This window comes from Rhea pennata, chromosome 1, assembly GCF_028389875.1.
Source record: "Rhea pennata isolate bPtePen1 chromosome 1, bPtePen1.pri, whole genome shotgun sequence".
In the NCBI taxonomy this organism is placed as follows: domain Eukaryota; kingdom Metazoa; phylum Chordata; class Aves; order Rheiformes; family Rheidae; genus Rhea; species Rhea pennata.
Genome location: NC_084663.1, coordinates 16722006 through 16735689, shown reverse-complemented (window position 1 = coordinate 16735689; position 13684 = coordinate 16722006). Strand labels below are relative to the sequence as shown.

Here is a 13684-nt window from a genome sequence, read left to right as displayed (position 1 = left end):
GAAATACTTTCAAGGATATGCAAAACAATAGAATTATAGGCAAAGAAATGCTAAGCCTTGATTTTTTTTTTCAGCTCCTATACTTGGCATGCATTATTTAAAACAAGGTTTAGAACTGCTGATGCATTAAAACAGTCCATTTCACTCTATCAAGACACTTTTGGAGGACTGGAGGGCTCAGTGTATGATGGCATTTTCCAAGAGAAGACCCTGTTTAAGAAGAACAATCCTGCCAATATTCAGACCCAGGAATAGTCATTATACTGTGGTTTGACAACAGCAATCTATTGCATGGAGAATCAAGATTTAACTCAAATGATCAAGGCTCCAAGAATCCAAGGCAAAACGAAGGCAATTTCTAGTAGGATGCACTGTGGTCTTTCCTGTATCTCTCTTAGGACTTTTGGCAGACACTGCATTTTCCTGTGTTACACTCACTAGTCAACTGATACATACTTAAGCTCATTAGAGAGAAGACTGTATCCTCTTTAACATGAAAGAAAGGAAACAATAACTAAACTCAAAATACAAAGAGAAATGACCATTCATGTGTTTAGCACCATTTATAAACCTTGAAAGGGGCAAAGGATTTTATATTTTATACCAATTTATTTTGTATAAAGGATCTGTCAAAGAGTTATATGACAGGTACACTGTCTGGAAATCCTAAAAAATGCACACCAGAAAATCCACATATAGTACATAGATCTTTGGGTTCATGACTGTTACCTGAAGCACTCAATATGAACTTCTCAAGCAAACTCTTCTAAGGTTTCTTGTCTATGCCATCTAAGCATCCTGGGATAATAAACACAGCACAGAGTATACTCTGCCTAAACGGTAGGTTTTTCATGCTGTATCAATGCTTACATCCGTAAGTGAAAAACAGCAAAAACAGCAACAGAATTGACTGGGGAAGAGAATAAAATCATGAAGTTAAAAATAAAACTAAAAAGGCTATTTACAGATCTTGATAAATGAAGTTATGAAAGAAGTACAGAGCAAAACATGCAATTCAGCTGTCAGCTGAGAGAAACAAGAGTATTGGGCACAATCCATTCACTTAGTCTGTGAGCATGTATGAAATGCAGAGTGTTAAGAAACTTTAACACAAATGTCTGGACATATGCATACATATATGAAAATTCAATAGCATGTGTTTTCTCACAGGAGTATATACAGGCACCTGAAATACATGCATTATTTCCCTATGCTACCCTTGAGCCCCTGCAGAGATCATCTCTTCCTGGTAATACTGCTCCAGTTAAGCAGACCACCTGTTCCCAAGCACCTTCACGATGTCAGTATCACAAGAAGATAGCTATAGTTATTCTGTATGAAGATTGTATGCAACCGGAAAGGTGAATGAAATGCTTAGATACCGCTGCATACCTAAGCACTAGGCCACAGCTGGGAGAAAAAGCAATGATAAAATGACAGGCAGTGCAATCAGGCAACAAAATCACGCAAATTAGGAGGAGTACTTCCTGGCTTTTGGTACAAATGAAAAAAAAAAGAAAAAAAAAAGAGGGGGGAGGAGGAACTTGGAACACTTCATGTTGTCCTATATAGGAAAGAAATCATTTCCTTTTGCTAGAATTCTGGAAGACACAACAGTGCAGATGCTTGACATACACCCAGATAAGCCAGTATGTGAATACAGGATGGTGGTGGGCAAACATACTACCTTTGGACCAAAAAGGAGGAAAATCATGCTATTTCAGCACAAGAGCTGACCACTACGCTAAGACAATTTAGACAGAACATATTATCTCAGGTATAGCATATTTCTAACACATTTGTGTTCCTTCTAGCTCTGGAGCATATTCACAGCCTTTGCAGTTGCTGTACTACATGCTTTTATCAACTGAAGGTAAATCCAAAGTTATCTAAATTATACGTGGAAACAACGAGGTTTCAAAATTGAAAATGAAATTTCTTAAGATTTGCAAGAAAACAAGTCAGAGCTAAAACTTCTGAACGTCATATATTTCCTTATGAAGAATCTGTATGTTGAAACCTCTTACTGACAAAAAAAGTTTTAAATCTTTTCCTCTCCTTATTTAACACATTTTGAAATTTCACATATTTTCATTCCAGAATGAGATTTGAGGGGGGTTATTAATTCAAAAATGAAGTTTTAATGTATGAGCCTTAATACTCAGACTTTGCTGTCAATAGATAAAAGATAAAAATGTTAAAAATGGGCTCCTTCTGATACCCTAAGTTTGTGCGTCTCAATTTTTGTTTGTACAAGCTCACCGATTGCTTGCAAGAATAAATTACAGCATATTTTGAACATTTAGTAAAGCTTCATTTTGGAAAAAAATAAGTCTACGTTTTTGCAAATCCCAGTAACTCCAGACTGCATTAAGAAAGAAGTGTTAGACTGGTGATTTATTAGAACAGGAATGAATAAAGAAGCCTGCACAGTTCTGACAGCAGGGAAGAGAAAAGAGAAGAGAAAGAATATTAAGAGGAAATGTGACTGTAATCTACATTCACCTACAATACACAAAAATTTTTCTGCAGTTAGAAGTTATCTAATACTAAAAATTCCATAATTAAATTGGCAAATGCACATCAATCCCAATGACTGGCAGATGAACTCAATGAAGCCTAGCTGGAAATTTGGTGCAAATTTTTAAGCAAAGAGATAACTGATCATAGGAAAAAACTATCAGTAAGACAGCTAATGTCTTTGTAACTTCTAATTCTAGTATTGAAACTGGGTGAAATTCTTAAGTTTGCTGTTAAAACCAAATGTATATGAATGTACACTTGGTGTAGAAATCACCAGATATTCTTTGTCTATGAGAAACTAGCATGCAAAACACAACGTGTAACAGTTGGCAAAAGGAGAAATAAATGACAAACTGCTGAGACACAAATGAGAGTAACCCAGTACTTGCTTCAAGTTATACCATACCAGCTTAGCTGTCTGGGTTGGTTCAAGGCAATGCTCTTAGACCCTCTATCCTTCTTTATAAAAGGAGAAATGTGAAATAATTCCAACACTTCAATTCTAGCAAGCACTGTGTGAGTTTGACCAGTTTCCCATTAAGATATTGGAAGTCTTCTCACTTATTTCCTTGAAGTGAATAAATATATTCACAATACTTACCTCATACACATTGAACTGAGATTGCCCTCTAGATAACTCTCTATAACTTGTCGTGAATTCTCCGATGAAATCATGGCTGTATATATATAAAAAAAAAATTAGATCACATGCACAACATTTACTAATTTAAATGTGCATTGCGTATATATATATGAAAAAGAGAAATGCAGTCAATACGAACTGATACCTGAGAAAGCAGTAATGGCAAAAGATATAACTTGCTTAAAAATAGGCATTTTCTTTCTGCTGCATGTTAACTCTAATAGTAATAATAATTTACAGATGAAAAGTATTAGATTAAATCTTTCTGAAAGCTCCTGTTTAATTTATCCAGACACATAATGAGGACTAGGCTGTAAATCAGTGATCAGCCGCACGAAAGCTTACAGAATCTAAAAAGCCAGAGTGAGCTATCAAAGATTATCACCATTTTCTCACTGGATCACCCTTGGCACCACAGATACATGACTGTGTGTATGACAACGTGAGAAAAAGGAAAGTACTAACAGTGAGAAAGGAATAATTTGCACTCTGAAAGACCAATCCTACAAATTCATGTATGATGACTGCCTAACAGGTGGCTACACAACTTCCAGCAGTGATGAGACCTTCTGTTCCCATTCTCCTCTATCCTTCCCAGCTGAAGTTTTCTCACTGCTGCTCCAGCTCCTACTCCCTCCTGGCGATGTGCCCTTCTATTTTTGCAGTTGTTCCCTAGCAAGGCATTGTAGCTCCTGTATATTCTTCCTCCACAAGAACTGTGTAACTACATTTCTTTACTTTTCCTCCAATGATAAACTAAAATAGAAAGCCAAAGTGTTATGATTTTATTACTTTAAAAATTTGTTTTTAATGAATACAACACATTTCTAATGAAGCTGTAAGTATTAACAGCTAATTTAAATATATCTGTTGCAAGAAGAGGAAAATACGAAATCATTTTTAACAGTGTGAAACTTCCTTCTTGGTCTACTTGTAAGGAAATGAAAAACAAACCCAAAATATTCCTTTCACTTCACAAAACCAGCATGAATTCACAAAATACGTAATGTAAACAATCAGAGGTTCAGTCACCATGTCAATCCCCACGAATCACAAAAAGCATCCTCTTGAAAGCTTGAGAAATATTGTATAGTGAAGATACTACTGATTACTCAGACACAGAAGTGACCATCTCTCATGAATCAATCCCCATTCAGCTGGGACATTAAGAATTTGCTTCTGAGATAGAAAGACTATGACTTTTCTTAAGAAACACATATTGGAGGTATTGGCTTCTTTTCCTTAATGCTCTTATTCAATGACAAAATAGAGGAAGTAATGCACATAAGCAATGGAACTTGAGCTCCATAAAGGCGTACAACTTAGTACATAAGCTGTATTTAATTTTGGTCACCATAACAGTTGGAAAGAAAATGCACCCTAGTTTAGGAGGAATTTTGCTCTTTTGGAGGGTTCTTACCTTAAATATTCAAGTCAGCTTGTATATTTCAAAGGCAGAGACTCAAATGATAGCTGAATGACTAAGTATGAACGTGCTGTAGCGAATTGAAATGTAAGCAATTCCAGATAGGGTTGTCCTCTTTTGGGGAAAAACTTAAAAATGAGTAAAAATATCCATTTCCTTATTTCAAAGAGATATTGGAATGTCTCCTTTTCTTATGGCAATGCACAAAGATTGATGAACTGAGCTTGAAAGATTTAGTTCCTCTGAATTATCATGTTAGAAAGGTGTTAACATAAAAATGAGTCTCTGAGTTCTCCATGCTTAGAAGACTGTCAGCTAACAACCTGGATCTGAACACTCACTATTCAGGTGAAGCCTCTGCAACTAGGCTGGCTCTGAAAGATGAGTGCTTGTAGGACATCATTTGCCCTTGCTGGCAGAAGAGCTCTTTAAGAAAATCAAGACACTCATCCCTCAATACTCATGAGCATACATCATCTAACAGATCTCCTTATTAGTCTCTGGATAGAGATTCCAAGACAAAAAACTTCCTTGATTTTAGGCCTCCTAACACGAAATATTCCTATGATTAAAGACCTTTGTCTATGAATTACATATCAGAAGTCCGAATCAGTGACTCATATCTCTTACTACATAAGATAATCACTTGAATCTCAACTCTTTAAATCTGCTATTAAACTTGGTACTATGTTTTGCAGTGCTGAAAATCACTTTCAGAACTGTATTAACTTTGATTTTTTAATGATCTGAAGGAAAAAATGGAGAAAAGGGAAATCATCACAAGAAATAAGTCAATGAGTAGAGCAAAAAATGCAATCGTTTAAAAATCAGCTAAGCAATTGGAGAAGAAAAATGACAGTGGAGAACAAGAAATAAAGTGAGAAAGCCTGGAATCTGAGACTTAAAATCTCTCTTCTAACGTTAAAATTCTCATATGAATGCTTTGGTGGCTCTTGGATATCATGGCACTATTTATAGCTTTACAAATTAAGGAAAAAATCCGTTTATTCTCTGTAACAGAGCATAAATGTCAAGATTGTAAGGCAGCTTTTGTACATGTATGCTAGGTAACAATTTCCCATTTACATTACTCTGTACTGTGACATTAATGAAAAAGCCTTCAGGGAGAGAAAAAAAAACACCTAAGTATTGCTGATAATCTTCTTTTAGTATTCACACAGCCTAGAATTCAGATAAAAGGGTTAGGTGTGCAGTACTTGTAGAGACATTTAATAAAGAACACTTGCCTCAAATTTCAGCTCTCTTTTTCAAATCTGCATGAGTATCTTAGCAAGTTGTTCCAATACAACTGCTTAATAGAACCATTCTTTCCTGATTAAATAATGATAATTCAAACAATGTGCATCTACATTGTCACATCACTTACTAGAATTTAATAGCAAGATGAGTATGATAGCTGCATTACTTCCTCTCAGATGATTTATTCAAGGTCAAATATAAGTACATTAAAGAACTCCTTAGATTTAGGTCTATTCTACGCCTACTTTGCCACTTTTTTTTATGTCACATATATCAGCAACATATCTCTATACAGATTCTTCCAAATGGTTTCATGGAGATGAATGAAATCAGAATTCAGCCCTGAAAACACAATCAAGTTTATATTTCTGTCCAGGATGTACAAAACTGGAGGGGAAGGGGGAGAGAGGGGAGAAAGAAAAGAAAAGAATCTTGTGCAGTTACTCTCAGAATAAAAGTTTTTGCATTATCCCGTTAAAAAAAAAAGGAGGAAAAAAATTGTTTTTTTTTTTAGAAAAATCTGATTACATATACACAAGGAAGCAAATCTTTTAAACAAAGTGTGCAACTCTCCATAAGAAAGTTGCATATCTTACTATTCTTCCTTCTGTTATGTAACATCTGTCTAGTAGTATTTCATTGGTAAGAAGGACATTCAGCAAAAGAAGTGGCTTTGTTTCACACAAGTGGGCTTGTCTGAAGTAACAAATGCAACTTTTGAGACTTCTTATATCACCAAACATTTCTGGGGTTTATTACAGGTCTTGGAAGCAATAAAAAGTATAAATTAGAACAAGTGTTTCACTTTTAAATAGTTTTTGTGTGGAAACTGGTTTGAGACAAAAAGATGTTTAATATTTAAAAATGTTAATGTTGTAAAGGTCCAGTGGTACATTTTAGTCAAAAAATTGTAAGTGATGTTTGAAAATAAACAAAAGCTAAGAATACACAATTTCTCTTAGCAATGCAATTCTTATTGTGATTTATAAAAAATCACAATAAGAAGCTCAATCCAAACCATGCTATAGCAGTTTTCTCAAAGCAAAAGTAACATGGGATGGGAAAACAGGAAACTAAAACAAAAACAAAAATACCCATAATTCAAGACTGTTGAATAAAATAATACCGATGCAGGAATCAAGCATACACACAGGAATGTTGTATTACTGAATAAGCTGAAATATTTAGCCTAGCTTGACTTAGCTATCTAGTAGGCTCTCTGAAGATCTTTCAGAGGTTGTCTCCGCCCAGACTACACTGCAGCAAAATGATTCAGCCTCGACGTAATCATTCATGCTTATAAACAAAAGGTCCATCAGAACTAAAAATTGATGTAAATTGCACAACAGCAGCATTATACGAGAAACTGATTACAGTCATCTTGAATGGGATTCATCTCAGATACAGCTGACAATGTCAAATTAGTCATTTAGGTTCTCACTATGATCATTATTTTCCCCTGTTGGCTCCTAAAGTAACCTAAATGACCAGCTCAGTCTAGTTGACTGACTTTTAAATTGTCTAAAGTTACATAAAGTAAGTGCTGTCTCTTCTTTCTGAGGAATTAACATGTAAAATGTCAGTGTTCTGCCTACTTCTAAATTCAAAAATGCTAGAAAGTGGCTAAAAACATCATACAATTAGAATAACAAAATAAAAACATGCAAATAACACTTGTTTTTATATTTTTTTGATAGGTATTCATTAATACAATACAATCTTAAATTTATATTAATTTGGAAATATTATTTAATTCTTCATTTACAGGCTATTTTCAAAAATTATTACACCTTATATGCAGAGATGTAAATATAACACATTTTTGAGGATTTAGCAAATCTAAATGAGAAAGAGAGGACATTAATAGAGATTCAGCTTTACAGTGATGCACAGACATTTTGCTAATACAGCTTTATTAGTTTAAATCTTCATATTTTTAATTGTTAGAATATGTTATTTTGTCACTCCAGGGAATATCTAATCAAGAAGTATGAATTTGCACTAGCAGGGGGCTTAATAGATGGTAAACATGTGATAAGAATGCCTGTAAATCAACACGCTTCATGGTAGAACTGAAAAGACAAAAATCTAAACCAAGAAAGTGGAAACTGGTTTTGACCCTTGGCAGCAAAGACTGAAATGCAGGAGAGGATAAATTTGCTTATTATAATTACAAGATTGATTGGGCCACACAAGCACATATCATTAGTTTTAATGCTAGAAAGAATGTGCATTATCTATATTAAAGACATTATTATATAATAAATAACATACTCTTAAAAATTTCAATAAAAGCAAGTGCATAATAATGCATTAAAAATATAAATTAAGACAAAATGAAATAATTAAGACAGACCAGCTTGAAGAGAATTAAAAATCTACATATCCATGAATTACAAATACTAGTGTCATGATTTATGAGTGTAGTTTCTGATCAAAATATTGAGATAGAAGCTCAAATGTTTTTAAAAGAACAAGAGGTATCAACTCAGTCTGATCAAAAACAATCCTGTCTTGTTTGACAGTGAGGACAAATTGAAAAGCAGATTTCTTCCAAAAAGTAAGTAAGCTCAGTACAGAAAGAGAGCTAGAAATGTAGCAGGTTGTCCCTCTTGAAATAAGTTAGAGAAACTCAACTGTTTTCCACATTCCACAGCTCTTACTGATGGATTTAAAACTTGTGTCTTCCAACCACAGAGCTTAAAACAACTTAACCAACCAATATAGTAGATTAAGAAAGAATAAGATTGTCAAATGAAGGACTATTCCTCTCTTTATATATGTACAATTAACACCAACAAGATTCACAAAACTGATTTTATATATCATAAAATGTTCTATCTTGCTTGTTCCAGGTGTGGACTGATAAGTCAGCCTTTACCCCAAATGCAAAACAAGACAGAACTGTAAGCCCAGCAGAACTCTCTTTTCCCAGCACTTCTACCTTTAAATATTGCTAAAGTACATTTTTTAGTCCTGTTCTTGCCATTATATTATTATTTATATATTTTTAAATGTATGTGCATGGACAGCCCTAAACATTAACAATGGAAATAATATCTTACCTTCCATCTCTATCCCAGTCATATACTTCTACTTTAATTGTTCTGAAACAATAAAAAAAGAAAGAAAATAACTATTAAAATGTGCTAGGAGTGACTTTAATACTTATATTTTAAAATCATACACATGTAATCAACCACATCAAATCCAGAAAGAAGAATCTTCCAGTCATTTCTCATAGCACAGAAAATAGCTAGTCACTCCAGTCACCCAATACACCTTAACTTAAATTAATAGTAAAATACAGCAGAAATTGAGGAAACAATTAAACGCATTAGAAGTTTAAACAATATAGTTTTGCGTGCTTTGTTTTTCTGCATTTTGCTGTAAGAGATACTCTAAACCTTAAAGAATTATTGAAGTTTTTAAGAAAATAACAAAACCTTTTTGTGTAATTTCTTTGGAAAATGTTACTATAAGAGGATATGTACTAACAGATATCTACCAAAACAAAAGGATAGCTACTGCTGGATAGATATTTGAGAACAGAAGTGCAGAACTTCAGAGCATAAAGTTAATAAACATCACAACACCATTAAAAGCGATGTTCACAATACAAAGTAAGCACCTTTAAAGCAATAAGGAAGCCTAGCCTGCACACTTTAGTTCTTGAACGAAAAAATCTGCTCTGGATTCTGGTCCAGAATAAAGCTTTAATGTGCTAGACAGCTCAGTATCAACCTCTACTGAACATTCTATAGTGTTGAAAACTGAAAACAGTGCGTGACCCACATATAATTTTGTGAAGGCTCCATCTATGGCTGCAGAGTGAAGAAAACTGTGGTCCTTCAAAGACTGCACTCTTCCTGTCTTAAGACTCCATCCTCCTATTATCATACAATAAAAAGGAGAAGGTTGCTTGGCTATCTGAACAAAAAGAACAGAGAAGCGTAGTGCAATTCCGTTGACTTTATATCAAGCCAAGAGAATAGTCATTTAATCCTTCCATTCAATCATCAGATTATAGTAAGTAACCCTGACTCTGACTTCCTAGAACTAGAATAGGGTTAGCAGATGCAAGGGCAGAGGGAAGAGCAGGGACAGACTCTGAGATATAGTTTTCCCTGAACTGATAGGTTGTCCTAGGCTCTTGTAGGCATGTTCACCCTCCTCTTAGTGAGCCAGGAGCTGGTGGGCAAATTAGGTTATAAAATGGTAACAGCAAAAAGTATCAGGGCAAACTCTCATTCACTATAAAAGCTAATTAGAATTTATTTCATTTATATCAGAATTGAACAAGACTAGGGTTCTCTTCTCTCCAGTATTCTTGCTTCGTTAAGTTGCTAGGCTTTGTTTCCATCACTGACCTCAGTTGCTCACGCTGCAGCCTACACCAACATGCATTGCTCTTTCCTTGAAATCACTGTGCCTGTGGCTTGCTGTGGCTACAGTGCAGTCAACCGCAGCACGTCACCATTATGGCAATGGAACACAGTCATTGTAAAATTATTTTACAATCTTCCAAAGGGATCAAAAGTCACATTCAGCCATACTAAGGAAAAGGACTCCTACAAAGATTATGACATTAAGAAGTCATGAAAAAAGCATCATGAAAGTAAGAGAAAGGATTTGGAGTCAAAAGAAATAAGTATTTTCACTTGAGGAGAAGTGGAAGCCATTAGAATTGATATATTTTATCAGACAGTTTGCAAAAGAAAAAGGAACAATATGTACAAAGATAACAAAAAATTTGAGTGCTCCTATTTAATACTTCTGAGAAGACAGTTATTCAATGTTAATAAAATTGCTACGCTGAAATTGTTAAAATGAATAACTTCTTTACAGAACACATAATTAACCTTTGGGCTCACTTTCAGTAGATGGTAAAGTCAAAAGTTTTGAGCAGCAGAAAACAGAATTTGACATTTATACAATAAAAGTTATTTTCAGTGGTTACACATGTGAAAAATACAAGGCTCTAATATCTTTTTCATAGCATAAAATAATTACTAAATGGCATGTTTTCAGAGAAACTTGTTTAAAGAAACTTCTTTAAGGAAAAAGGTTAAGAATATAATGATTCTATACAGTTTCATAAGCATCCCTCTGCTGTATCGGCAACGGCTACTGTGTAAATCAGAATACTGAAAAAGTTTAACTAAAAGTAACCCAATAAACAAGTTCATGTACTTTTCATTACTTTGCACTACTTTACATTATTTATGCACTTACTGAATAGGTGTAAGATTATACATATGTATAATCTTCAAATGGAAAATTATGTTTCCCTATGAGTAAAATGAACCTCTGAGGAGAAGCGTAACTATTCTTGTTTTGAGGATGACAAGCAAATAGTCAAATTTGAAAACAAAAATCTCCCAAATTAAAGGATCTATTTTAATACAGTTACTTGAAGAGAGGATTCCGTAAAATGCAAATACTATAAAGTGTATATACTACAAATACAACATCCCTAGTGAAATACAAGGAAAACTGTACCAGGATGGAAATAATATATAGCTATATCTTCTTTTAGTACAGAAATTTTACATATACATACATATGTGTATATATATATATAAAATTTGACAAAGTAAGGACAAATACATATATATAAAAAAATTTAAATCCAATAGTTGATGATAATGAACCTAGTCAGCATCAGATGAAGTGAGGCTTGGGACAGAAAAATAATGCCCCCAAGATTTCTATCTTTTTAACAATGACTTGCTTTCCCCCCCCCCTTTAGAAGACTGATCCACATGAAGTGAAGTCATCAGGTCTGTGGTATTATCAGAGGTGACAGGAATCCAAGGAATTACTTTAAAACTTACTTCCACAGAAGCCAGTCCCCATTCTTCATATAAGAACTGGTTCAATTTTATTTACTAGAAACGTATTCTTTGGGGATAAGGTTGATTAACAGCTGAAATTATGTACACAAAGATATTCGAGTCTAGATTTGTTTCACTTTTTTTTTTGATTCCCAAAAAGGCAGAGAAAAAATTAGTTCTTCTCCAATTAAAGTTTAAAGGCTGTGACCAGACCATTTATTATATTTTATCCTTCTCATTTCAGTTTGGGGTGGAGTTATATTAGAATTCCAGCAGAGTAAAGTGAAAATTGCTCTGCTGTGGAATGAAATCAAGAACAGTTCCAAACCTACTTTATCCAAACAAATATTTGGCCTTTGAAAGGAAACTGTTTAAATTTAGTTAGAAAGGCAATTATCACAAAGAGTTTTTTTCACTAGACATATATCATTTTACTTTCAGATTTCAGACTTACTTTTAAGACAGACAAGACACACTAGTAAGTTAAGACTCACGAAAGTGTCAATAGGAACAACTCCTCTTTCAGTAAAGCTCCTCTCTCAAAACTTATTTCATATTAGAAAGACTGATCACAGATCCTGCATTTCACTCATTTTGTCTGATACGTGCAAGGATATATGCAAGGTATTAAAGGCCTTCCAAATTTGCAAATGCTGATAATTTACCATGCACAGCATTGCTAATATGTCTTAAAGGACTCAGCCTGGAGGGTGATATCTCTGTTTTAATTTAAAAAATCAAGCTCAGTCAAGATTGGGATTTAGGATGATTCTGTCTTAAAACTTTCATAAAGAAAATAACAGAGTATAAGTGCCACTGGAGAGCTCATCTTAGGAAAGAGAAATAAGAGAATAAAATTTTTAGAGATGCACTGAAATTCCTGGTATGGCTGAAAAGATATTGTCTGATTATATCGTTTGAGAAATGCAAAATTAATTCTGACCTTTTCGCAATGAAAAATGGATAGAGCTCACTCAGAAGTTTAAAATAGCAGCCGAAGATTTATTCTCCCAAAAAGCAAATGAAAGAAGGAATAGAAGAATTCTGATATATTCTTTCAATGACATTATTCTCACCCTACACGTCACAGAATCCAGAGTGCCAAAATTTGATCTGTGAAACTATCATGATCTGAAAGTGACATTTGGGTTCTGTGTTTTTGTGTGTTATCATGCGAGTTTAGGAATCTAATCCTTGCCTTTAGAAAGACAAGTTTTCAAATAAAGAACCCCGAAACCTTTGGATGCTTCTTTTAAATCATCGGCTAATTTGAATGAATCTGACAGCTGAAGAATATTTGTTGAGCTGAAGCATGATGATATCAGCAAGATAAGGGTTTCATGGAGTCATTTATTCATAAGACACTCACTGAGCACATTATGTTGAAAGCATTCAAAGTAGAATCAACAAGAGAAAACAGTAGTTATACTGTAATTTGAAGCATGCTATCATACTTTTTAATTCTGCTTTGCAATGCTGCAGTTTTTTCAATATACCTGTATAACAATCTCTTTTTTAATTATTATGAAAACCTTTTCGCTTTAATACAATAAATAATGCAGTTACCAGAGACTAGGGTCTTGAGCACTATTTTGCTTAAGCTTGATGCACATGAATCCTTGTACACTTTAAATATTTTATTTGATTATAATGTATTTATTGTGAAATTAACATGTTTTTGTATCTAAATGAAAGAGTAACCAATGCCGTTTATAAGGACTTTAAAATGTACTACCCAGGAAGAGCGTTAGGAATGTAGGAGAACCCTTTTTCCTTTAATCAGTTTGAAGGAACTTGACAGTATCATAGATACAATAAAGTAGCTAGGACCTAAAAGCACACGTTAAGAATGAGCATTCTCCAAAAGAATGATAAAGAAATACCCATTTTTCTAGTAAAAACCAAACAAAACATCTATTAGCTTTTGATGTTTTAATAAGCAGTTTATAAAGATTTATAAAGACCTTTAAGTGTATTACTGTGAAAGCACTCTGC

The 13684-nt window shown here is 33.9% G+C and overlaps 1 protein-coding gene across 1 annotated transcript in view; it reads right to left on the bottom strand.

Annotated features, from left to right (window-relative positions):
* CPNE8 (copine 8) overlaps positions 1 to 13684 on the bottom strand; it is a 109028-nt gene that overhangs the window by 33841 nt on the left and 61503 nt on the right. Inside the window, exons 10-11 of the mRNA XM_062599474.1 lie at positions 8918 to 8959; positions 3125 to 3200 (exon numbers count right to left, since the gene is read on the bottom strand). Of these exons, the coding sequence (XP_062455458.1) occupies positions 3125 to 3200; positions 8918 to 8959 (118 nt within the window). The remainder of the gene's footprint in view (positions 1 to 3124; positions 3201 to 8917; positions 8960 to 13684) is intronic.